At 44.0% G+C, this 24,591-nt stretch overlaps 1 protein-coding gene across 3 annotated transcripts in view; it reads right to left on the reverse strand.

Annotated features, from left to right (window-relative positions):
- DNAJC6 (DnaJ heat shock protein family (Hsp40) member C6) overlaps positions 1 to 13,801 on the reverse strand; it is a 170,630-nt gene extending 156,829 nt beyond the window's left edge. The window contains exons 1-2 of one of the 3 annotated variants that reach the window (XM_043461066.1): positions 13,563 to 13,661; positions 8,682 to 8,720 (exon numbers count right to left, since the gene is read on the reverse strand). In XM_043461066.1, the coding sequence (XP_043317001.1) occupies positions 8,682 to 8,706 (25 nt within the window). In that variant the 5' untranslated portion in view covers positions 8,707 to 8,720; positions 13,563 to 13,661. Of the gene's footprint in view, positions 1 to 4,169; positions 4,979 to 8,681; positions 8,721 to 13,562 lie in introns of those variants that run through there. The other 2 variants (XM_043461065.1, XM_043461067.1) reach the window with 2 other exon arrangements.
- Between the last annotated feature and the right edge of the window lie 10,790 nt (positions 13,802 to 24,591).

The following is a 24,591-nucleotide window of genomic DNA, read 5'->3' on the forward strand; positions in this document are numbered from 1 at the left end:
ATTTTGAACTGCAGACTGGGGAATGTACACCATAGACTTTTATATATTTAGGATGCAGAAGTCTGGATCTGACAATATTCAAATTCCCAATCAGATTCTGTAACAACTTTCAGTAAAAAGTCAAAATCTGTCAGGAAAGAGTGTGTTCTAATCCTAGTTTTAACGTGTTACAATGTCATGCATAATTTTATTTGCTCACAAAATGTCACGCTTGTTATTTTGAAATAAAACATAGAAAAAAATTGAAAAGATAACTATTTGCCCTAAACTGTTGTAGGAAAAAAAGATGTTTCCACTCAAATTTTCAAACTCTGCACCATTCTATTTTATTTCTGTTTCTAAAATCTTGTACAAAATACTCAAGAGAACTTAAAAATAAAAGAAAAATTTGCAGCTGAACTTAAGAGTTAAAATGCCTATTTTCAAAATAAACACAGTCTGGAAAACTATGCAAAAGCCAGCATTTCCTACAGTTCAAATTTCCCTTTTTATAATAAGTAAATTAATCCAGCAATAAATAATGCTGAAAATCTAATTAAAAATTCTGCAATTTTCCCATACTACTTACTCTTAAGCCGTTGCACACCATGTGAGTGGTTTTGAAGATAAAATGACCCAGGTTTGAACCCTGGGTCTGCCACTTACTAGCTATATGTCCCTGTACAAAATTCTTAATTCAGTTCTTTACATGTAAAATACCTCCAGCCTTGCAGTGTTGTGACAATGTGTAAAGCACCTTGCAGAGAGCTTTCCACATATTACTTGTTCATTAAATAAGAGCTATGGTTGTTATTACTATAATTAGCTGTCATGTTTGCCAATACCTAGTCATTAACTCATTCAACTATTTTCTTCTGAGTTGCCTCATACAAAGTTTTTTTTTGGCTTGCAAAGCATTTTGAGATATGTTGGGTAAATGCTATACAACACCGTTTGTGTTTAAAAGCCTCATCAGACTGTCTTAAGATGTACTAAAAAGAGGAAAAAGAAAGGCATTTATTAAACCACAGTTCAACATTTAGAGAACACTAACCACTACAGTGTTCTTGCCTGGAGAATCCCAGGGATGGGGGAGCCTGGTGGGCTGCCGTCTATGAGGTCGCAGAGAGTCGGACACGACTGAAGCGACTTAGCAGCAGCAGCAGTCACGTGATGGCAGCTTATAAAAATTCAGTTTCTGCCTACCAACATTCTGATGATTTATTTGTCCCTGTCAGTCTCTTAAGATTCTACCTGGTTCTTGTTTTCAATCTTTTCAAGGAGAGCTAAAAAAAAAAGGAGAGCTAACTTCCAAACAAAGCATAACATTTTGATGATTTTCCTGTGGTACTTTTCAGCACAAAGACTAATTTTTAGATATTTATGTTTCATATTTAGGTCACCAACTGGCACTTTGGAACCTACAAATAGCTCTCGTGGTCTGGTTACCATGGTCACACTTTCTCTTCAACATGCTCACACACTCCATCTCACATCTCACACTTAACTGGTCCTGTCAACACATACCCATCTCCCAGCCCTGAAAGGATTCTTTGATCTCTAAGGGCCCATCTCTGTGAGGGCCTTAGGGGAAACAGAATAAGTCATAACCTATTTGGGATTTCAAACCCCTTCAAAATTTTGAGGAAAAACTACTGTCATTCGCATTATATACAAACAAAAGTGGGCATGTATATAAAACCACATTTCATAGACTCCTTGACAAACTAGAAAGCTATGATTGATTTCAGTGTTTCTCAAAGTCTTTTGAGTAGGATTTGCAATAAGAAACAGACCTGACATTAATACAGTGCATATCTACATAAATAAACATAAATACCTAAAACAGAAGTTACAGGAAACAATTATTTAGGCTTAGCATACACAATGGTTTCTGATATTTTCTATCCTACTCCATTTTTCTACAAGGCTGCTTGAGATTCACTAAATTGCTTTCTTATGACCCACAACCTGAAGAACAGTGCTCTGGTCTAACATTACTCCATTTACGATATAAGAAAACAGATCCAAAGGGTTTTGTGCTAAGTCACTAATGAGTTAAATAACAAAACAAGCAAGAACCTAACCATTCTCACTTCTGACCAAGACTCTTTCCAAAATAAAGTGGAACAAAATTCTAAATACCAACTCCCCTCAAAAAGGCAGCTGGCGGGGTTGAAGTTTAAAGCATCCTGATACACTTGAGAAACTGAGTGTTTCCATTTCAAATGATGGTGAATATTAACCTAACCTGAGCCTCCAGCTCAGTCTTAATTTCTTCTAAACCATGCCTCTAGCTTAGCATGACAGGGCATATAAGCACATTTTTTTTTCTTTCCAGAAACCCTTTCTCCAGCTACTGAAAACAACACAAGAAAGGCCAACATTCTCCCCGAGTTCATTTAAAATATTTTAATTAAACACACACATTTTATTTGTCCATGAGAGCCTGGCTTACAAATAGTAGTGGACAGGTCCTCTTTGATTTACCAGGACCATACAAATCTCCCCACTCAGGCTGTTTAATCAAAATTTAAGCATCAAAACCACAGAGATGGATATGTGGACGTGAATGATCCAGAGCCTATTAGACCTAAATCACTAACACCAGCTCCCCCGCCCCTTTTAAAGCCTCAATTATAGAAAGTGAGATGGCTTAAGAGCCTTCTTTACAAACAGTGTGATAGATTAAAATACCAGCCTCCCCACCAACATCAGGCTGCGTGGTTTTGATTTGTTCGGTTGGTTGGGTTTTGTCTATTTTTGTATGGAACAAACATCACTGTCCGTTACAAGTTAAGACTGCACTCCAGCGTGTGTGGCCGAGGACTGGCCTGAAGAAGGTCAACCAGGCAGTCGAGCGCACAGTAGAGTCAGGAGAAGGCTTGGGGACTGAGCGGGTCTCACTGATCACGCAAACAACTCATCTCGGGCGTTGGGGAGGGTCGGAGGTTATGAGTAACCCGCCCGGAGTTGCGTGCCAGGCACCAGCTGGGCATCCAAGTCCCATGCCCAAAGGCAAAGTACTGCGGTGTCCTTAAAGCAGAGAGCTCTGGGAAGAGACAGTGGAGTGCAAATTGCTGCGCAGAGGCTTGGGGTGAGATCAGCGAACGCCTGCTGGGGGACGGGGGGGGGGGGGGGGGGGGGGGGGGGGGGGGGGGGGGGGGGGCGGTGGCGCTGGCGCGATGCAGCAGACAAACCCTAAAATTAGCGCTGGGGAGGCAGGAGCTGGCCCAGGTGGCGCGGTGATGGCGCGGCGGCTGCCCCGGAGCTTTTCCCGGGAGCCTGGCTGCCCTGCATACCCTGCACCTTCCTCCTGCACCCCAACCAGGAGCAGCACCTACGCAGCACCAAGGACGGGCTCCTTCCTGGAAATCAGATTGGGGTACGCCCTGTAGCCTCCCCGAGCCTTGAGATCTAGAGCTCCTCCCCCGTTTGCGGAAGAAAATGTAAGCAGCCTCGGAATTCAAAACCTCAGTATGCTCCAGAATCGTTGTTGAGCTTTATATTTGTCTGGCTCACTTTAGAGACCCCTGTCCTTTCCTGAATTTTTCTTTAAATCCGTTCTGTCTTCCCCCAGGCCTCAACAGAATTGGGGGATGTGGGGTAAGGTGCTGGGGGAAGGCCCAGGGATCTAGGGAGGGAGGCTGGGGTTGGGGTGGGGGGAAGAGTTTGCATCTGAAAATCTCTCTGCAAGATAAACACTTTTGAAGGTCAGTGACAGCTCTGCGTTGGATCCTCCTGAAAAGGTGAATCTTCATTAAAGGATTCTTGGTCAACAATTTTCTTAAGAACCCAGACTGTAAAAAGTCTGAAGTATTTCAGATATTGCAATTCCAATAATGCATTGAAGAGCTATATATTAAGTACTGTGAATACTCTTGAAATAAAAGCGAGCTATTATAAGGAAATTTGTGAAATGTAAATATGTGTTACTCAGCCAGGATTAAATGAAGAATGCAAAAATGTTGTTATATTTAGTAGCACAAAAATGGAAAAGTGAATGACACAGTATTTGGAAACCAGAAACCAGTTAATTTTAAAAGTCATGTTTATTATATAACTAGACTTTTTAAGTAATCTATGCACACTAATTTTACACCAGCCATATAATATACACTCAGCATGTCCATGGAGTGACATCTTAATCCTAGCATCTTTTAGCCTCCCCTCTGCAGTCAGCCCCTTACCTTTATTTTCAGAATCTTTCATTCTCTCCCTCCTGCCTCTGCTGCAAAGGAGCAGGAAACTCCGGCTGATTCTGCAACCCTGACTTTAGATCTGTCATTCAAACAGTCAGCAGTCTCGGGGACAAAGTCCCTCAACGGAGGAGCACCAGAGCTCTGATAATTGCATGCAAGTCAATGTGTTGGGTTATAATTTTGCTTATGCTGGAGCGGAAAGGATGGAGATGAAGGTAGACGTAAACACAAATTCCAAAACATGGCATGGAACTGGATCTGGAGCCTAGACTTGCCTTTCCTTGCAGTAGGTTAGGGCACTAACTGTTTAGTGCCTCCTTCTCTCCAGAGAGATTTGATTCAAATTGAAAGGGGAATGTGTGTGCCGTGCACCAAGCTTATCCTCAAATGGAGACCTTCATTTTGGACGTGGATTAAGAGCCCTGTGCCATTTCTTCTTATATATTCATTCATTCAGCAAACGTTTCTGTTACCTTTCTGTGGACCAGGCTCTGCGCTAAGTACTGGGGAGAAAAGTGACAGAACCGGCCCCAGTCTTCAGGCCACTCACAGCTGTCACAGCACGGCATACAGTGCCATACAATGACCTGTATCTGCTGTGTGGACCGAGATTATTGAGCCTGTTTCACCCAGGCATAAGTTGGTACTCAAGGCTCTAAAGCCACTGGGTGGCTGAGCCAGAAATGATCTGTGGAAAGCCAGACCAAGACCCCTCTGTTAATACTCAATATTACTGTTATACTCAATAATACTGTTAATACTCAATGCTCAGGAATACTCAAGCAAACCTTTCAATCATCCAGTTCCAGCTTACTTTCAATCATTAGTCAGTCAGTCAGTTCAGTCGCTCAGTCGTGTCTCTTTGCGACCCCATGAATCGCAGCACGCCAGGCCTCCCTGTCCATCACCAACTCCCGGAGTTTACTCAAACTCATGACCATCGAGTCGGTGATGCCATCCAACCATCTCATCCTCTGTCGTCCCCTTCTCCTCCTGCCCCCAATCCCTCCCAGCATCAGGGTCTTTTCCAATGAGTCAACTCTTTGCATGAGGTGGCCAAAGTATTGGAGTTTCAGCTTCAGCATCAGTCCTTCCAATGAACACCCAGGACTGATCTCCTTTAGGATGGACTGGTTGGATCTTCTTGCAGTCCAAGGGACTCTCAAGAGTCTTCTCCAACACCACAGTTCAAAAGCATCATTACATAGCTCCAATTCATTCCTTCATTCATTTACTCAACAAGTGGTTATCTGTGCCAGGCACAACTCCACCTGCCAGTGACTCAGGAGTGCAGGAAAACAGACCAAGTATCTGCTCTCGTGGCAGTCACATTTGGGTGGGAGGATTCAGACAGGCCATAAACAAATAAATACAAACATATAATTAATGGCAGTGAATGCTGTGAATAAAATTGAAGCATGATAATGAGGTAAAAGAGGTGCTATTTTAGGTAGCGTGGCCAGGGGAGGTGCCATTTAGCTTATTTTTGTGGGAAATGGATCAGAGTTATCACAGTCCCTTCCAAAAATCTTCACTCAGAAATTGTTTTAAAAGTTCTGAACTCTCACAACCTCCTTAGCTCCAAGTGCACTCACTAATGGGCAGTGTTTATTCCCCATTATACAGATTGGTAAACTGATATCCAGAAAGATTAACTGGCCCAATCCAGGCCCTCACTAAGTTGGAAGAAGAACAACAAAAAGAAATACATCCTTTGCCATACAGCAGAAACTAACACATCATGGTATATCAACTATATTCCAATAAAAAATTATTTAAAAAAATAAACCAACCTACTACTTTCATCCCCAGTACAATACTGACATGGAAGTTTTGCTGGAGGGAGGACAGGTAAGAAGGTGAAGACCTACCTCCTCCACTATTACCTGAGTTGTGTAGGGCAGATGACTTAACCTCTCTGTTACCAGTTTCCTCATCTGTAAAGTAGGGCTAATCACTCCTGCCCTGTGTATGTTCCCCAGGATGTTCAGGAGATCAAAAGAGAGAATAGACATGCCACTTTGTAAACTAAGTTCTATATAAATGTAAAGTATAATTATCAACATACTTGGGCACATTAAGAGAACTAATTGCTAGTGTTTACCTGCTCATTACTGCAGCCCAAGTCAAACACAGCTATGGAGCGAAAGCTTTTCATGGCCAGCAGGGGTCCTGGAGTTGACTGCTAGCTGCCACAATTTAAAGACTCCTCCAAAGTATTTTGGTTTTTTTTTTCCATCTTTCCTTGACAGTGCATAATAACTCTATGCTCATCTTTGAAAAAAAGGCCAATGAGAAACATCTGCCTTCACTGGAACTCCTCACTGGCCACCAAATGGGCCAGGCTGGCCCATAAATCACCTCAAAAAAAATAAGCATCTCCATCTCCAAGGACCAAGGCCAGGGCATCCAAAAAGTGCCCAGTTCAGAGCTCCTTTAGGGGCAGATAGGGTGAAGAAGGAGGTGCTAAGAGCCACCATCCAGGTACTCTTTCATCCCATAAATATTCATTATGCCAGACACTGCTCTGAACACAAAGAATAATACAGTGTTGAACAGAACATTCTGTTCTTAAAGAGCCTGTGGTCTCAGAACAAGAGCTTTCCACAAGGTCTGCTGATTAACTCCATTAGGCCAAGGCATGGGTCTAAACAGAAGAGCAGAAGAGGCCGGGTCCAAACACAAGCTCTGCCATTTCCTGGCTCCTGAGGTGGCTGGAATACATTCCTGCGCCTCCCTCAGTCTCTATTTCCTGATCTGTAAGATGCAGACAATAAGGCACCTACCTCCTAGGGCAGGATGAGGCTCAATGAGTTACTGCATGTCAAGTACACGGCACAAAACATGATGCATAAAGGGAGGGCTCCATAAATGCTGTTAAGACTACTATTATCACCTACTGATCTGGACCAAGCATACCCCTCTGCACCTCAGTTTCCTCGTAAAATGCAGAAAATAATAAACAGCTAATATGGCTATTGTGAGAATTACATATCAGGAAAACTATATAGCCCTGGCATAAAGGATCAGCTCAAGTCCTGCCAGGCTCACTCCAGGCCCCTTTTAATCAAGCAGGTTTTCCAAGAAAAAAAAACTAAGGCTGGGAGGATTGAGGAAGAGGGAGAGGGGCTGTCATTCATATTAACAAGGAAACAATTTTCTTTCCAAGAGTGTGGTCATTTCTAAGGCTACATGCATTTTACTCAACACTGTATTTTGAAAAGTTTCAAAATACAAAAAGTTGAAAGAATTGCATGGCAAACATTTTCAAGTATATTTACTAAATTTGCTTTATCACATATATGTTCATCTTTCTATTCATCCTTATTTTTTAAATTAAGTCGAAAGAGATCTGGTCTTCTTCAGATAAAACAAGCCTTTATTCTCCCTCATGATACAGATTTTACAGAAGCCTTAGACTGTCTGATTCTGTGGCCATTCTAAGCAGTGTTTGGTAATTCTCAGAAGTCTTGCCTGGCCCGCAGTAAACAAGGATGTGGCCACGTCAAGGCCACACCCAGCTGAGGAACAAGGATGAACTCAAGCCTTGGAGCTTTCCAGAACAAGGCAGTGTCTCTGGCAGATCCTACGCTCCTATTAAACTGGTACCAACAACCATTATAAACAACCATTAATGGAAATGATGCTCCATCTCAATAACCAAGTTTAGGGAAGGCTTCAGGCAGGCTCCACCGGCCACAAGTCCCTTCACAGCTCCACACAGGCCTTGTCTTCTCAGATGCCACTTCTGAGTCATTAGACTGGTGAGTCATGCCCAGCAAGGGAGGCCATCTTGAGAGCAAAACCAAAAAGAATTTTCAAGAACAATGAGTGACACCCTGAATTGAAAGAGAATAAGGCTTTCCATTGTCCTAGCAAAATAACAATGAAAAAAAAAAAAAATGCTGCTGTTAACACTGTGGGTTCAACTGCCCAGCTGTAAATTTTACTGAGAAGAAAAACTCAGCAAAAAAAGCTTTCACATTCCCTTGGAAATCTGAGAGCAAAAGAGACTTGGAGGATATGTCTCAAATTAGGCAAACCTAATGCTCTTTCGGTAACTTGCCTGGACCCTCTTCTGGCTTAGTCATTCATTTTCCAAACATGCCAGGGTAGGGTGACAGGAGGGTGACTTCGCCTGCACCACCACATTTGGTCCTCCCCCAGCCAAGCCTCTGTTTGATTTGCTCAGCGCATCCAAGTGGCCATGAGAGAGATGTCTGGAGTGAGAAAACTGCTGCCTGGGGGTGGACGGGGGAGGGGGGTTTGTGATTAAGGGCATCACAGAGGAGGGCAGCATGCCTATAAGAAAAGCTGGGTAGAAGCCAAGCCACAAGGCAAGTACCTACTGTGTGCCAGGCACTCTTCTCATCAGCGGCACCATACATTTAAAGAGAACTGACTTGCCAAGCATGGCCTTTAAAGCAAGGACTTTCACAGCACACTGCCTATGTTTGAATTCAAGCTTACTAGCTGTGTAACTTTGAAAATGTTACTTACCCTTTTGGTGCTGCAGTTTTCTCATTCATAAAACAGAGACTGTAAAACAGGGTTATTGTGAGAACTAAACAAAATTAAAATATTCACATGTTTAGGACAATGGCTGGCACACAACAAGCTGTGCCGCATGCATGTTAACACTTGCTGGTCCATCTCTTTTTTTTAATTTTTTTTTTTTCTGGCCATGCCGCAAGGCATGCAGGATCTTTGTTCCCAGACCAGAAATTGAATCTGTGCCTCCTGCAGTGGAAGCAAGGAACCTTAACCACTGGACCACCAGGGAAGTCCCAGGCCATCTTTTTCAGATGAGAAAACTGAGGCAGAAAGAAGAAAGGAGACTTGCTGAAGGACACACAGCTACATGGTGGCAGAACCTGGACACTGCCTGTCATTGACTTCTCACAAACCCTGGGAGGGAAGTGACATCCTCTTCCTTCTATCAGTGACAGCCTGGAAGGCAGAGAGCTTAGTAAACTGCTCATCACACAAGCTGGCAAATGGGAGAGTTAAGATTGAAAATCCTACATTCGCTGTCTTTAAAGTCTTTGCACATCCCACTAGGCCTGCTCTCAAGCATCAGTGTACATCGGAATGACTGCAGGGCTTGGTTAAACACAGGCTGCTGGGCCCCACCTCCAGAGTTTCTGACTGGGCAGCTCTGTGGTGGGGGCCAGGGATTGGCATTTCTGACAAGTTCTGGAGACACTGTTGCTGCTGGTCTGGAGCCCGCACTGCCTACAATCAGGCACCTGTATGCAGAACAGACAGTAGAAGGGATGGGGCCCAAAGGTTATGGGTCCCACCCTGGCAAAGACTTGGTTACTCCCCTCGGCCTAGCAAACATACTTTGCATTTACATGGTCCTTTCATAGTTATGATCTCATCTGATCTTTCCAACATCCCTAGGTAGTGATCATTATCTCCATTCATTGTGATTTGTTTGTAGGGACATATGGTTAGGAAAATGGCCGTGAGAGTATAAACCACAGGTCACCTGACAAGTGTTCTGTTCTTTCCTCCAAGTAACTAGTCCTGGAAACACTGCCTGCTGATGGAGACTGACTCCAGTTCCAACCTGTGACTTTACAAAGAATAACTTCAATTCAGGCAAGGGCACTTTGGTCCACCACAGTTTGTGGGAGGTAATTTCTGGTGGGAAGAACATAAGACCCATTTTCTACCATCATTTCAAGGACTAGGAAAGTCTACTGCTCACAAAATACTTCCACCAACTATTTGCTTCCTGCTCAATAACCTAAAAGCTTTGATATTTGACTAAAATGTGATTCTCTATAAAAGATGAAAGCAATTTGGGGGGTTAATTTCTACTGGAGCACAGCTTGCTCATTTAGAACAGCTTGCATGGTTAGTATAGTTTTTAAAGTTGCTTGGACATATAAGCCAATAACTCATTAGTAACCAGAATATTTCAAGAACTCCTATAAGTAGATAAGGAAAAAACAAACCCCCAAGAAAAAAATGGGAAAAGACATAAACAAGCATTCACACATGTCTTAGTCACATATGGCCAATATTCATATGAAAAAATCCTCAGCTTCATTATTTGTCAGGGAAATTCGATATAAAACAACCAGGCAATACCACTTCACACCCACCAAAAAGGCTGACACCACTGAGTGTTAGCAAGGAATTAAGGAATCAATATATATATCCTAGAGGATTCAATTATTACTTATCCATTCATGTATTATCCAATAAATAAGTAAACATATTTACACTCATCTACATTCAGGATACAATGTTAAGCTGAAAAGATGCTAGGGATTCCCAGAAGCTATGCTACTTCTCACCTGTAGTCTCCTGGTGGGAAAAAAAGGGGGGGGGAGGGGAGAGAAGGCTATTGACAAGGAAGGCCTTCCAGTTGGTCCAGAGGGACTGCTACCCCTAAGGAGTTTCCAGTCATGATTCACCCCACCCCCCACTGAACTTCCCATATTTGAGGTGTGATCATATGGTTGAATATCTGGACTAAAATTAATAAAAATAACCACCACCTGTGAGCTATTATGTACCAAGCACTTTATACACATTAACCCATTTAATCATCACAGTGACTTGACACAGGAATATCATTCCTATCTTATGTATGATAGATAAACGAGTTTTAGAAAGATCCAGCACCCTGCCCAAGATCACACCATTTATTAGTGTGCATTCATCAGTGGCAGCTTTAAATCACAGTCTGTCTGGCACCAAACCATATGATTATAGATGCCCAAAGTGATGTTGACATCATCATGAGAAATTCAGGCCACCTTTAAGAAAAATTAAATAAAATTTGGATATGGATTTCACTCATTGCATAATATTCATTCATTTTACTCCTTCCTTCTATGAGTATAGATATTGGAACATGTTTATTTTATCTGACATGGAAGAAAGGAAGCTGTGTGGATAACCAGGCCTGAATCAGCCACACACCAGTCCTGTGAATTCCTGCAAGTTACTTGGTCTCTTGCCTCACTTTCCTCATCTCTAAAACGGGGGAAATAAATACCATCCGTCCTCCCTCCTTCCAAGATTTGTTAACATCTAACAAGACCTCATAGTTGAGCTGTTCTGTAAAGTATCATATAACATAAGACATTTTAATGGCCCCATCTCCAGGTTATAAGGGGGGGAGGGGAAGTAAGGAAATATAGTGATCAGCCAAGATCCTACTGAAGAAAAGAGAGGTGTGACATGGCAGTGGGCCCTGGGAATCCATGGGTGAAGTCTAGGATGGGAACAGAGAAGAGGAGAGGATGGCTGTGTACACAGTATACACCTGGGTTTAAAAATCGTTAAAACTAGAAAACTTATCCTAACCCAATTTACTTCAGTGGGAATATCCATTTATTCCTCTTTTGTAAAACATTCACACAACATCCGGAGTAACATTATGCATGTAAGTATCACTAAAGCAATACTTGTTGCAATTACCAATCTATTCAACTACTCAGGCAAGCTAGAAAAATAAAAGGGGGTGGTCAGCCTTCAGACCTACTAAGTTTCGGCAACCATTTGATGCAATGAGAAACGAATTTAATTGGCCCACTAACCAAAAGTAAGAATAAATCCTTTGAAAGCCTTCAAGATGACAACGCCAAGCCAGAGTCTCCCTAACTATCCATAATTGAAAAGCTTGTTTCTAACACAATAGATAAATATTTGAAAATTGCTTTTGCCCTTTGTCAAATTTCTCTTTACAATGCTTACTGTGTGCCAGCACTTTACAATTATTAACTCATTAATTCATTTAATCTTCCAAACAACCCTGGGGTAGAGGTGGGGGTGACGCCAACACCAATGACGGCCCTGGTGCAGTCTGCCTTTGGCCCTGGTCGGCCATTTTAGAACTCAAGGCATGTTAGCCTCGGAAGAAGAAAGCTCACATGACGGAAACAGATGAAAAGGACAAGACAGGAGACACACAGACACACACAAGCAAACAGGTATCTAAAAAGTACCAAATCCTGACTTAGCTTGGTGGGGGATGCAAAGATGAAGTGGATGAGAACTTGCCCACATGGAACCTGTAACAACAGACGAGCAGTGACGAATGCCCTATGGATGACAAAATACCAAAAGAGAGGCTACAGGTGGCACGAACCCCAGGAAAGGCTTCACAGAGGAGATGGCATTTGTGCTAGTCCTGAGGGATGGGTAGGAATTGGCCAGGCTGAGAGACCAACGCATGGCCACTGCAGATAGAGAGAGCGCAGTGAGCCAGCATATCCGATCAGGTCCCTGTGCTCAGAACATGCTGGGAACATGCAGTACCTTCCCAGCTCACTTGGAATAAAATCCCAACTCCTTGTCACATCCTACCCAGACCCTGAGCAGGCCCTGTCTCCCTTACTTTCCCCTTGCTAAGCTCAGGCACTGGGATGCTTTCCACCTGTTATTGCCTCCGGCAGGATGCTCTCACCCTGGCTGCATGCTGGAGTAACTCCGGATCGGTCTTCAGGCTCCGCTGCAATGGCACCGCCTCAGAGACCCTCCCTGGCCCCCGTCCATGTAAGCCAGGGCCCCTCTACCTTTTTGCCTCTCCCAGCAGATGATCTGATTCCTGCCAAGTACACACGGCAATTGTAATGGGGATTTTGACCGGTCTGACGTGTGTAATGTCGGTTCCCCCTCTGGAAGTCGTTCTGTGAGCTGTGGCCTTGTCTATTTGGTTCTCTCCAGGCCCTGACACACTGGGGAGCTCAATAAACATTTTGGGGATGAATGAACGCAGCAGGTCAGTGATTGAATACATGTGAGTGAAGGCCTAGTTGAGGACAAGGTGGAATGTGTTTGGGGAATAGGCAATCGTGACTAGAGCGTACATGATAACAGGTTGGAAAAGGGGTGGGCCCAGATGGGGAGGACCTCAAAGGCAGACCTGGATCGGATTAATTCCCCCAACGGGTACTGCATTGCAGGTGCCGGCCAGGTGTTCGGGGGTGGGGGATGCAAACTGTTTTTCCAAAGCACCCCGGATTCTCTCTGCTCAGAGCCAAACGGACACCCAGGGACTTCTGCGGGAAATAAACAAGCTGCAACCACCTGGACCAAGGGGAGACGCTCAAGGGTGGAGGGGGATGGAGGGGCGGGAAGAGGGCTGTCTTTGAGCGACCCCGAGGGAGCTCCGGTACTGGTCTAGTCCCTGCGGCCAAGAGTCAGGATGGAGGGTCGCCCAGGCAGGGCCAGACATCCAGGCGGCGTCGCCCCCGCCCGTGGGTCCCGGGGAGTTGGGGAGGGGGTGGCGGTGGCGGCCGAGAAACCAGCGGGAGATGCCACCTATGGCCTTCGGGGCCACCGCAGCCCCCCAACAGTAGGAGGCCGGCGCCCGCGGGGCGCAGTAACAGGTCCCGCGGCCGCGCCCACACTCACCCTGCGCAGCCTTGGAAGCCGAGCGCGTCCGCCAGAGCCGCCGGGTCGCCTTCCACGGCCGCAACGAAGAAAACAGCCTCCGGCTCTTCTTGCCGCTCTTCTCAGTTGCTCCCATCTGTGCGCCCGCACCCCTCCCCCGCCGCCCGCCGCCGCCCGAGGGTCGCCTCCCGCTTCCCCGGCCGCCGCGCGTCTGCCAGGTGCCCGGCCGTCGCGGGGGAGGACGCGGCCGCGGGAGGAGGAGCTTGGGGCCGGGCGCGGGGCGGGGGGCACCGCGCTCGCGCCGAGCCTGAGGGCGCTGCCAGCCGAGGCGGGGACGCGACCGGGATGCGCCAGCCCCGGGGAAGCGCTCGGCAGCTCACGGCTGAATGCTTTAGTCATTCGTCCTTGATTCCGGAGGTGTCGACAGAGTGCCCGACTACAGCTCGGCATCATTAATTAACACAAAAACCCCTGGGATACGCACTGATTTCTATCCCCAAATTACAAATGATAAAACTGAAGCTCCCAAAGGTCAGGTAATTGACCGAGAGATCAGTCTCTAACCCATGCAGATTCCCAAGTCCTCGGCTCGAACTGCATTTGTTCATTCCTTTCTACTGCCTTAGGATGATTCCACGTTATGTTCGAATTTTTTTTTTTTTAACTGTGATAGATATTCCTGTTTTCTTCATACAACAGATTAAGAATCACCTGTTTTTCTCTCTCTTTTTTAAGAACCTAGTCTATGTCCAGGGACTTTCACACATATGCCATTAAACCTCATAGTACGGCTGTGGGGTAGGAAGCATTTCCCCATTTGCCAGATGAGGAAACTGAAATGTCAGAGCTGAGGTAGCCCGGCCTTCTCACCACTTTGTCTCTGTAGTGATTTTGCTTGTAGCTGGGGGGAGTCCAAGAGAAGAAGAGCAAAACCAAGATTCCTTAACAGGGCCTGGCTGCGATAGTAACAGCTCATATGTATAGAATGCCTTTCATGTGTCAGGTTTTACATACATTACTTCATTTAACTCTCCCAATGATACTCATGGGAGAGAAATTATTAATATCTATGCTTAATAGAGGGCTTCCCAGGTGGAGCTAGTGGTAAAGACTCCACCTGCCAGTGCTGGAGACACAAGAGTCAGTGTTTGATCCCTGGGTGGGGAAGGTCCTCTGCAGTAGGGAATGGCAACCTACACCAGTATTCTTGCCTCAGAAATTCCATGGGCGGAGGAGCCTGGCAGGCTATAGTCCACGGGGTCGCAAACAACTGGACAGGACTGAGCACATACATCCATACATACACTTAACGGATGGGGGAAACTGAGCATCAGAGAGGTCAGGTTACATGTATAAAGCCTTAATAAAGTTTCTATGTTAGGTTGAATCATGCCATTTTTGTAGGTTCAAACAAAAAGCTCAATTTATTATAGGACAGTTTCACCAGATGATCAAAATTTAAATAACCAAAGGAGGCAACTGATAACTCAATGCATCTAGATGATACACTGAAAAACATATATATATATATACATACATATATATATATATGTATATATATATATGTTTAAGGACTTCCCTGGTGGCCCCCTTCGATCCCTGGGTCGGGAAGATCCCCTGGAGAAGGGCATGGCAACCCACTCCAGTATTCTTCCCTGGAGAATTCCATGGACAAAGGGGCCTAATGGGCTACAGTCCATGGGGATTGCAAAGAGTAGGACATGACTAAGCAACGAACACTTTCACTTTCTTTCGTATATGTTTAAGGGTCTTTGTCAGTGATAAACTGTTGAGGTTGATCATTATATTGGCAAGAAAATATCCAAGTTTTATAAAATACATACTAAGATATTTAGGAGTAAATGGTCATGATGCATTTAATTTTCCTTCAAGTGCTTTACCAAAGAAGTTTCATATATATGTTTGCAGAGAGGGGAGAAGCAAATGATAAAGCAGATACAGCAAAATCATAATAATAGATGAATCTGTATAAAGAGTATATGGGTGTGCTTTGTACTATTCTTTATTCTTGCAACTTTTCTGTAAGATTTCAGTTTATTCCCAGGTGAAAGGGTAAAAAAACCTTTGTTTCATAGAAAAAGAAAATAAAGTGGGAAGACTCACTGTACCTGATATTAAGGACTACTATAAGGCTATATTTATCAAAACAGTGTGGTCTTGGCAGAGGGATAGATGCATAGATCAGTAAATAACTCGAAAAACATGCCTATACACATATACCTAACAGATTTTTGACAAGGATGCAAAAGCAGTTCAATGGAGGACAAACAGCTGTTTCAACAAATAATGCTGAAACAATTGGACATGTGTTGGCAAAAAATAAAAAAATTTACCTTGACATAAACCTCTTACCTCATATGAAAGTCTAGAAAATGGATTATAGAATTAAATGTAGAATTATAAAACTTCTAGGGAAAAATAAGAGTAAATCATCTGTGATCTGGAATACAACAGAGAGGTATCACCAAATGCATGATCCATACAAGAAAAGGCTGATAAATTGGACTCTATAAAAATTAAATACTTCTGCTCTGTGAAAGACCCTTTTAAGAGGATGAAAATACAAGCTACAAAATGGACAAAAAAATCCTTATCCAACAAAGGACTAGTATTTATAATATATAAAGAACCTCAAAACTCAGCATTAAAAAAACCCAATTAGAAAATGTGCAAAGACACTTACTTCCCTGATGGTTCAGTGGTTAACAATCCACCTGCTAAAGCAGGGGACACAGGTTTAATACATGGTCCGGAAAGATCCCACATGTCATGGGGCAACAAAGTCCATGTTCCATAACTACTGAACTTGCACTCTAGAGCCCATGCTCTGCAACAGGAGAAGACACTGCAGTGAGAAGCCTGCATACCACATTGAAAAATACCCCTGCTGGCTACAACTACAGAAAGCCTGTGCAGCAGTGAAGATCCAGCACAGTCAAATATAAATAAATTTTTTAAAAATTTAATTGGAAATGTGCAGAAGACTTGAGCAGATATTTCAGTAGAAAGGATGGACGTACAAATGTCAAATAAGCACATGAAAAGCTACCCAGTACCATTAGCTATTAAGGAAATACAAATTAAAACCACAATGATATATTCAGTTCAGTTCAGTCACTCAGTCGTGTCTGACTCTTTGCGACACCATGAATCACAGCATGCCAGGCCTCCCTGTCCCTCACCAACTCCCGGAGTTTACTCAAACTCATGTCTATCGAGTCAGTGATGCCATCCAGCCATCTCATCCTCTGTCGTCCCCTTCTCCTCCTGCCCACAATCCCTCCCAGCATCAGGGTCTTTTCCATTGAGTCAACTCTTCACATGAGGTGGCCAAAGTATTGGAGTTTCAGCTTCAGCATCAGTCCTTCCAATGAACAACCAGGACTGATCTCCTTTAGGATGGACTGGTTGGATCTCCTTGCAGTCCAAGGGAATCTCAAGAGGCTTCTCCAACACCACAGTTCAAAAGCATCAGTTTTTCGGCACTCAGCTTTCTTCACAGTTCAACTCTCACATCCATACATGACCACTGGAAAAACCATAGCCTTGACTAGACGGACCTTTGTTGGCAAAGTAATGTCTCTGCTTTTTAATATGCTATCCAGGTTGGTCATAACTTTCCTTCCAAGGAGTAAGTGTCTTTTAATTTCATGGCTGCAGTCACCATCTGCAGTGATTTGGGAGCCCCAAAAAATAAAGTCTGGCACTGTTTCCACTGTTTCCCCATCTATTTCCCATGAAGTGATGGGACCAGATGCCATGAGCTTAGTTTTCTGAATGTTGAGCTTTAAGCCAACTTTTTCACTCTCCTCTTTCACTTTCATCAAGAGGCTTTTTAGTTCCTCTTCACTTTCTGCCATAAGGGTGGTATCATCTGCATATCTGAGGTTATCGATATTTCTCCCAGCAATCTTGATTTCAGCTTCTGCTTCTTCCAGCCCAGCATGTCTCATGATGTACTCTGCATAGAAGTTAAATAAGCGGGGTGACAATATACAGCCTTGACATACCCCTTTTCCTATTTGGAACCAGTCTGTTGTTCCATGTCCAGTTCTAACTGTTGCTTCCTGACCTGCATATAGGTTTCTCAAGAGGCAGGTCAGGTGGTCTGGTATTCCCATCTCCTTCAGAATTTTCCACAGCTTATTGTGATCCACACAGTCAAAGGCTTTGGCATAGTCAATAAGGCAGAAATAGATGTTTTTCTGGAACTCTCTTGCTTTTTCGATGATATATTAGTGCATACCTATTAGAATGGCTAAAATGAAAAATAGTGATAACACCAAATGCTGGTGAGGATGCAGAGGGAGAAACTGGATCATTTATACATTGCTGGTAGGAATATAAATGTCACAGCCACTTTGGAAAAGAGTTTGGCAGTTTCTTATAAAACTAAACTTGGGGTCCTTGGCTAAGAGGAGACTTTGCCTTGGGCCCGCCGGTGTAATAAACTGCACTCCACTATCTGCATTGTCCTTCTGAGTGAGTTTGTTTCCCGGAAAGAGTGGCTATAACATTTGGTGCATTGGCCGGGAAACTCCTCGCTTTGAGGAGACAGGTCTCATTTGAGGCCACCCCGAGGCTTTGTAGCTTGAATCTCCTAGAGGGGGGAAGGCGCCTCACCCCTCTGGAAGGCTTCTGCTTTTCAACGCCCGGACCTTTCACGTCAGCAGGTAGTGGACGGCAGCAGGGAAACTGAGCGCTCAGTTAAAGTTGCAGGTATTGTCCCTTGATCCATCACACCAGAGCAAAGAAGGCATACCACGTTGACCCGGAGGACACCAAGTGGACCACCCAGAAGGACCCCACCGACCCACGAGAAACCAAGATCATTCTGAGGAGGAAGAAGAAAACGAGGTCCCAGACGAGCCCTCTACAGGATGGAGCTGGGTAAACGACTCCTGCTGCTCAGCCTCACCAATGCAATTCTGAACCTGACCACTGCTCCTGCACAGGACAACGTCTTCACCTCGTGGGCCACAACTCTGCCAACTGTTGGGTATGTGGGGCTATGCCCCTGTCAGTAATGGACAGACTCCCCTGGTGGGTATCGCCACTCCGTTCCTCTCTCTCACCAACCATAACCTTTCTTTGCTTTCCTGGTGTAAGAAGAAGCCATCAATGGGCCAGGGACATAGGGTTACATTTAACATGAACACCAGCTTTATGGAGATAACAAAGGCTTATACCTCATATATGAAAATTAAAGAAGAAAAGGGCTCCCTTAACAAAAGGGGGACAGGCCTCCCGGTACCTTGAGCAATACTACCAGGTCTGGGATGAATATTTCTGGATGACTCCTGAGAAAGGACAGTTGATTACCCCTGCTACTATTTGCTGGGAACAAAAAGAACAAATTCAGATGAGGAAGGCAGTAATTCGAAATAGGATGGCATTAGACATACTCACAGCAGCCCAAGGAGGGACTTGCGCCATAATTAAAGTTGAATGTTGCGTGTACATCCCTGACCTGTCTGGAAATGTATCTACTGCCTTGGAGGATATGCAAAATCAAGTGAAAGCCATGTCTAATGAAAATATTCCCTTTTGGACTTCAGTCCTCTCCTGGGTAAAGGGAGACTGGTGGAAAACCATTGTAACTGTTGTTATAGTAATCTTAATCATACTGCTTTGTGGGCCCTGCTTCCTACAATGCCTTGTGAATTTTGTGACGCAGAGGTTGATAGCATTCTCTCATGTGGGTGGCAGGAGGGCTAAGGTACAATATATCTCAATGAATGATGCTCATTACAGAAACTAAGAGCATCAAGAGAGGGGAATGAAGAAGGAATTCATAGGGCCTGGACTCCATCTCAGGCCTGTCTGTGCTGATCGTGCTCGGCCACCTCTCCAGTGGACTTGAACTCTCTGCTTAGTGCCTGTGGGAACGACAATGGAAGGATAAGACCCCCTCTGGACAGGGGAACCTTGAAGATCATATCCAGGTTACTCATCACCTAAGAGAAAACAGACACTAATCACCCCTGCCTCCGGACACTATCTATCAGAATGTAAGCACAGGCTTATCGGTTATTAACTATTTGGAATGTAACTGCGGGCTTATTGATTATTGACTGTTTGAACACATAACACGTGAATGATGGGGTTATTGTAGTTGTATTTACCCTTCCTTTGTTTATGTAAGTCTCAAGGGAATTGGGGTGGTGGGTTTGGACACGTACACATCATACACATGGGGTATAAAAGATTTTCGCAAATGCTGGACGGGGTCCTTGGCTAAGAGGAGACTCTGCCTTGGGCCCGCCGGTGTAATAAGCTGCACTCCACTATCAAAAAAAAAAAAAAAAAAAAAACCAAACTTGGGCTCTAAAATCACTGCAGACAGTGACTGCAGCCATGAAGTTAAAAGACACTTGCTCCTTGGAAGAAAAACTATGACAAACCTAGACAGCATATTAAAAAGCAGAGATATCACTTTGCCAACAAAGGTCCATGTAGTCAAAGCTATGGTTTTTCCAGAAGTCACGTACAGATGTGAGAGGTGAACCGTAAAGAAGGCCAAGCACCAAAGAATCGATGCTTTCAAACTGTGTGCCGAAGAAGACTCAAGTCTTGAGAGTCCCTTGGACAGCAAGGAGATCAAACCAGTCAATCCTGAAGGAAATCAACCCTGAATATTCATTGCAAGGACTGATGCTGAAACTCTAATACTCTGGCCACATGATGTGAAGAGCTGACTCATCAGAAAAGACCATGATGCTTGGAAAGATTGAAGGCAAGAGGAGAAGGAGGCAACAGAGGATGAAATGGTTGAATGGTATCACTGACTCAATGGACATGAGTTTGAGCAAACTCAGGGAAATGGTGAAGGACAAAGAAGTCTAGCGTACTGCAGTTCATGTGGTCCCAAAAAGTGAGACACAACTTAACAACTGAACAACAGCAACAAATAAAACTAAACACAACTACCATAAGACCCAACAATTGCACTCTTAGGTACTTATCCCAGAAAAAAGTGAAAACTTATGTTCACACAAAAACATATACAACAATATTTATAGTAGCTTTATTTGTAATAGCCCCAAACTAGAAACAACCCAGATATCAGATATCCTTTGATGGGTAAATCATTAAACAAACTGTTTATACCCCTGTCATGGAATACTAAGCAATAAAAAGTAACAAAGCTATTGCTACAGGCAATAAGCTAAATGAATCTCCAGGGAATTATGCTGAGTAAATAAAACCAATCCCCAAAGTTACATACTATGTGGTTCCATTTATGTAGTATTCTTGAAATGGTAAAAACTATGTAAATCAAAGACAGATCATAGTTGCCAGGGATGAGGGAGATGAGTATGGCTATGAAAGTACAACAAAAGGGACTTTCCTGGTGGTCCAGTGGCTAAAACTCTGGGTTCCCAATGCAGGGACCCTGAGTTCAATCCCTGGTAAGGAAGCTAGATCCCACATGCTGCAACTCAGATTTTGCGTGCTGCAACTAAGACCCAGCACAGCTAAATAAATTTAAAAAAAAAAAATTTTGAAGTACAGCAGGAGAGAAAGACCTGTGGTGATGGAACTGTTCTGTATCTTGTCTGTATGAGTGTCTATACTGGCTGTGATATTAGACTACAGTTTTGCACAATGTTCCCACTAGGGGGAATGCATAAAGCTGTACATAGAATCTCTGTATTATTTTTTACAACTGCATGTGAATCTACAATATTTTTAAATTAAAAGTTTCATTTCTAAAAAATGACTGGTCTGCAACTTCATATAGTTCACTCTAATGTCTAAATCGTGATTGAACCAAGATTCCACCAAGGTCCACAACTTCATGGCCACACTAGGCTTTCTCTTGACTGCTGGCTCACTGTGGAAGGCCAAGGATCTGCTGCTAGGTTCCAGAGAGGAGGGAAGGAGGACTCGGAAAGGTCACAGGAGCACGGAGACCCAGGTCAGTCAGGGAGTGCCGAACTACTCTCTTGGGCTTGTTTTTCTTTAACATATTTATTTGGCTATGCCAAGTCTTAGCTGTGACACATGGGATCTTCCTTGTGTTAACTCAGAATCTTCCCTTGTGGTGCTCAGGCTACTTTCTAGTTGTGGCACGCTGGCTCCAGAGCACAGGCCCAGTACTTGTGGTGCATAGGTTTAGTTTCTTTGACATATGTGGGATCTTAGTTCCCTGATCTGGAATCACTGGAAGGCAGATTCTTAACCATTGGACCGCCAGGGAAGTCCCTACTCTGCTGTTTGAAATGAGTCCCTTGGAGATAAGTGACACTCTGAAAGTAATTATGGGTCAGATCTATTCTGTTCTTTCTTGCATCCAAAAAGAATAGGAAGATATAAATATGAAAGAAGGGAGGTGGGAGAGACCAGGAAGAGGGTAGAAATCAAGAGGTGTCCTCTCTACTAGCAGCGAGCTGCATTTTCTTGTACGTCAGCCTTCATTCTCCATAGCACCTAAAGTCTAAAGAAATAATTCCTTAGAAGAAATGATCTAAAACGAACAAAGCTACTTAGAAATAGCAGACATGTGCCAGCAACTCACACCCTAGACAAGGGTTACCTCTGCTCCTAGGACTTCTTACTTGGCCTTGGGGTGAATTGAAATCGCTCAGTCGTGTATGACTCTTTGCGACCCCATGGACAGTAGCCTGCACCAGGCTCCTCCGTCCATGGGAGTTTCTAGGCAAGAGTACTGGAAAGGGTTGCCATTTCCTTCTCCAGAGAATCTTCCCAACCCAGGGATTGAACCCAGGTCTCCCGCATTGATAGACAGACACTTTACCATCTGAGCCACCAGGGAAGTTTGAAGGACATTTAAATCTAATTCTGGATACTTGAACCATCTGCAAAATACTAGTTATGTCCCTGCCCCTCATGGCTTACTATTTTAATCACCACCACCACATCCACTCCCATTCGTGAATGGAATTTAACCAGATGACCTAGAAGTTTCCTTCCAGGGTTTCCCACCATCCTTCCCTGCACATGTCCCACTGGTCTTGGAATACTGTGAAGCATCAGTAACCCAAGTTGGCCTGGCTTACAGACTCACCTTTTCTTCTGTTCTTTGGCATATCCAGTGGATTACAGTTGTTCCTTGGAGGGGTACATTTGCTCACTGCTTAGATTCACAGGTCAGGACAGCATGAGAGAGACAGTCTTCAGCTTGCCCTTTTAGTCCAAATGTCATGTGATTTCACGACACCCTTCCAGCTTGGAGCTGGAACCAGGTCAAAAGTCTCTGGCTCCCACAGTCACGGACTGCTCCAGCAGATCCAGTGGGAAGCCTTATCTGCAGTCCCTGGAGCCCATGGGGAAAGAATTTAGTCTGAGAGAAGATCTTCCACGCTAGTAGAAACACTCAAGTACCCTGAGCACATTCATGAGCACTAGCAACATAGAATTTCTTTTCAAATGTCAAAAATGCAAAACAAATGTTGGGCATAGGACAAAAAGAAAAGAACCCCCGCAAACCCTGAATTTCATTCATGTCACTGGGTTTATAAAGCTAAGTTCAGAAATTTAAAAACAGCAATGCTCAAAGTTGATAGGATAGAAGATTCTACATGCGTATGTGTGGAGAGGGGGCTAACAGAAAGGACCTACACTTTCCAGCTGGGCAGAGCTGTGTGAAGCCTGGCTCTGCCACTTACCATGTACGTCATCTTATCCAACATGCCTAACTTCCCTAAGTCTCAGTTTCCCTGTCTGTAAAGTGGATTTAGTAACTAGTACCATATCACAAGTACATCATGAGAAATGCTGGGCTGGAAGAAGCACAAGCTGGAAGCAAGATTGCCCGGAGAAATATCAATAACCTCAGATACGCAGATGACACCACCCTTATGGCAGAAAGTGAAGAGGAACTAAAAAGCCTCTTGATGAAAGTGAAAGAGGAGAGTGAAAAAGTTGGCTTAAAGCTCAACATTCAGAAAACTAAGGTCATGGCATCTGGTCCCATCACCTCATGGGAAATAGATGGGGAGACAGTGGAAACAGTGGCAGACTTTATTTTTGGAGGTTCCCAAATCACTGCAGATGGTGACTGCAGCCATGAAATTAAAAGACACCTACTCCTTGGGAGGAAAGTTATGACCAACCTGGATAGCATATTAAAAAGCAGAGACATTACTTTGCCAACAAAGGTCCGTCTAGTCAAGGCTATGGTTTTTCCAGTGGTCATGTATGGATGTGAGAGTTGGACTGTGAAGAAAGCTGAGCGCCGAAAATTTGATGCTTTTGAACTATGGTGTTGGAGCAGACTCTTGAGATTCCCTTGGACTGCAAGGAGATCCAACCAGTCCATCCTAAAGGAGATCAGTCCTGGGTGTTCATTGGAAGGACTGATGCTGAAGCTGAAACTCCAGTACTTTGGCCACCTGATGCGAAGAGTTGACTCATTGGAAAAGACCCTGATGCTGGGAGGGATTGGGGACAGGAGGAGAAGGGGATGACAGAGGATGAGATGGCTGGATGGCATCACTGACTCGATAGACGTGAGTTTGAGTAAACTCCAGGAGTTGGTGATGGACAGGGAGGCCTGGCGTGCTGCGATTCATGGGGTCGCAAAGAGTCAGACACGACTGAGCGACTGAACTGAACTGAACTGAACCATATCACAACTCGCAGGGTTGTGATATGTTTTATTATCATATATAAAGAATTGAATAGGCTCAATGACAAGAAAGGAGCTTATTGTAATACTATGTCCGTTTAGAGATACAACAGATGAAAAAGAATAACATCTTCTTTCACAGTGAATAAGTGTGTGTGTGTGTGTGTGTGTGTGCATGAGTCTCAAGAGAGAGAAATGAAAAGGTTGATTCTTGGTGAAGATCACATCCTTCAGACTTCATAATTTAACTCTATGTCTGTCTTCTTTTATGTGTGAAGTGTCCTATTACTCACCCTTCCTTACAGAAAGTTCCAGAATGTAAACTAAACTGTATAACCTAAAAACATCTCAGGTGCCTTTGGAACCACTGGGCAGTGGCAGTGCCAATAGGACTGTTATTAGCCCAGCAAACAATTCAGGGCAGTCTCCACTTTA

The sequence above is a fragment of the Cervus canadensis genome, chromosome 2 (genome assembly GCF_019320065.1).
Source record: "Cervus canadensis isolate Bull #8, Minnesota chromosome 2, ASM1932006v1, whole genome shotgun sequence".
Lineage (NCBI taxonomy): Eukaryota > Metazoa > Chordata > Mammalia > Artiodactyla > Cervidae > Cervus > Cervus canadensis.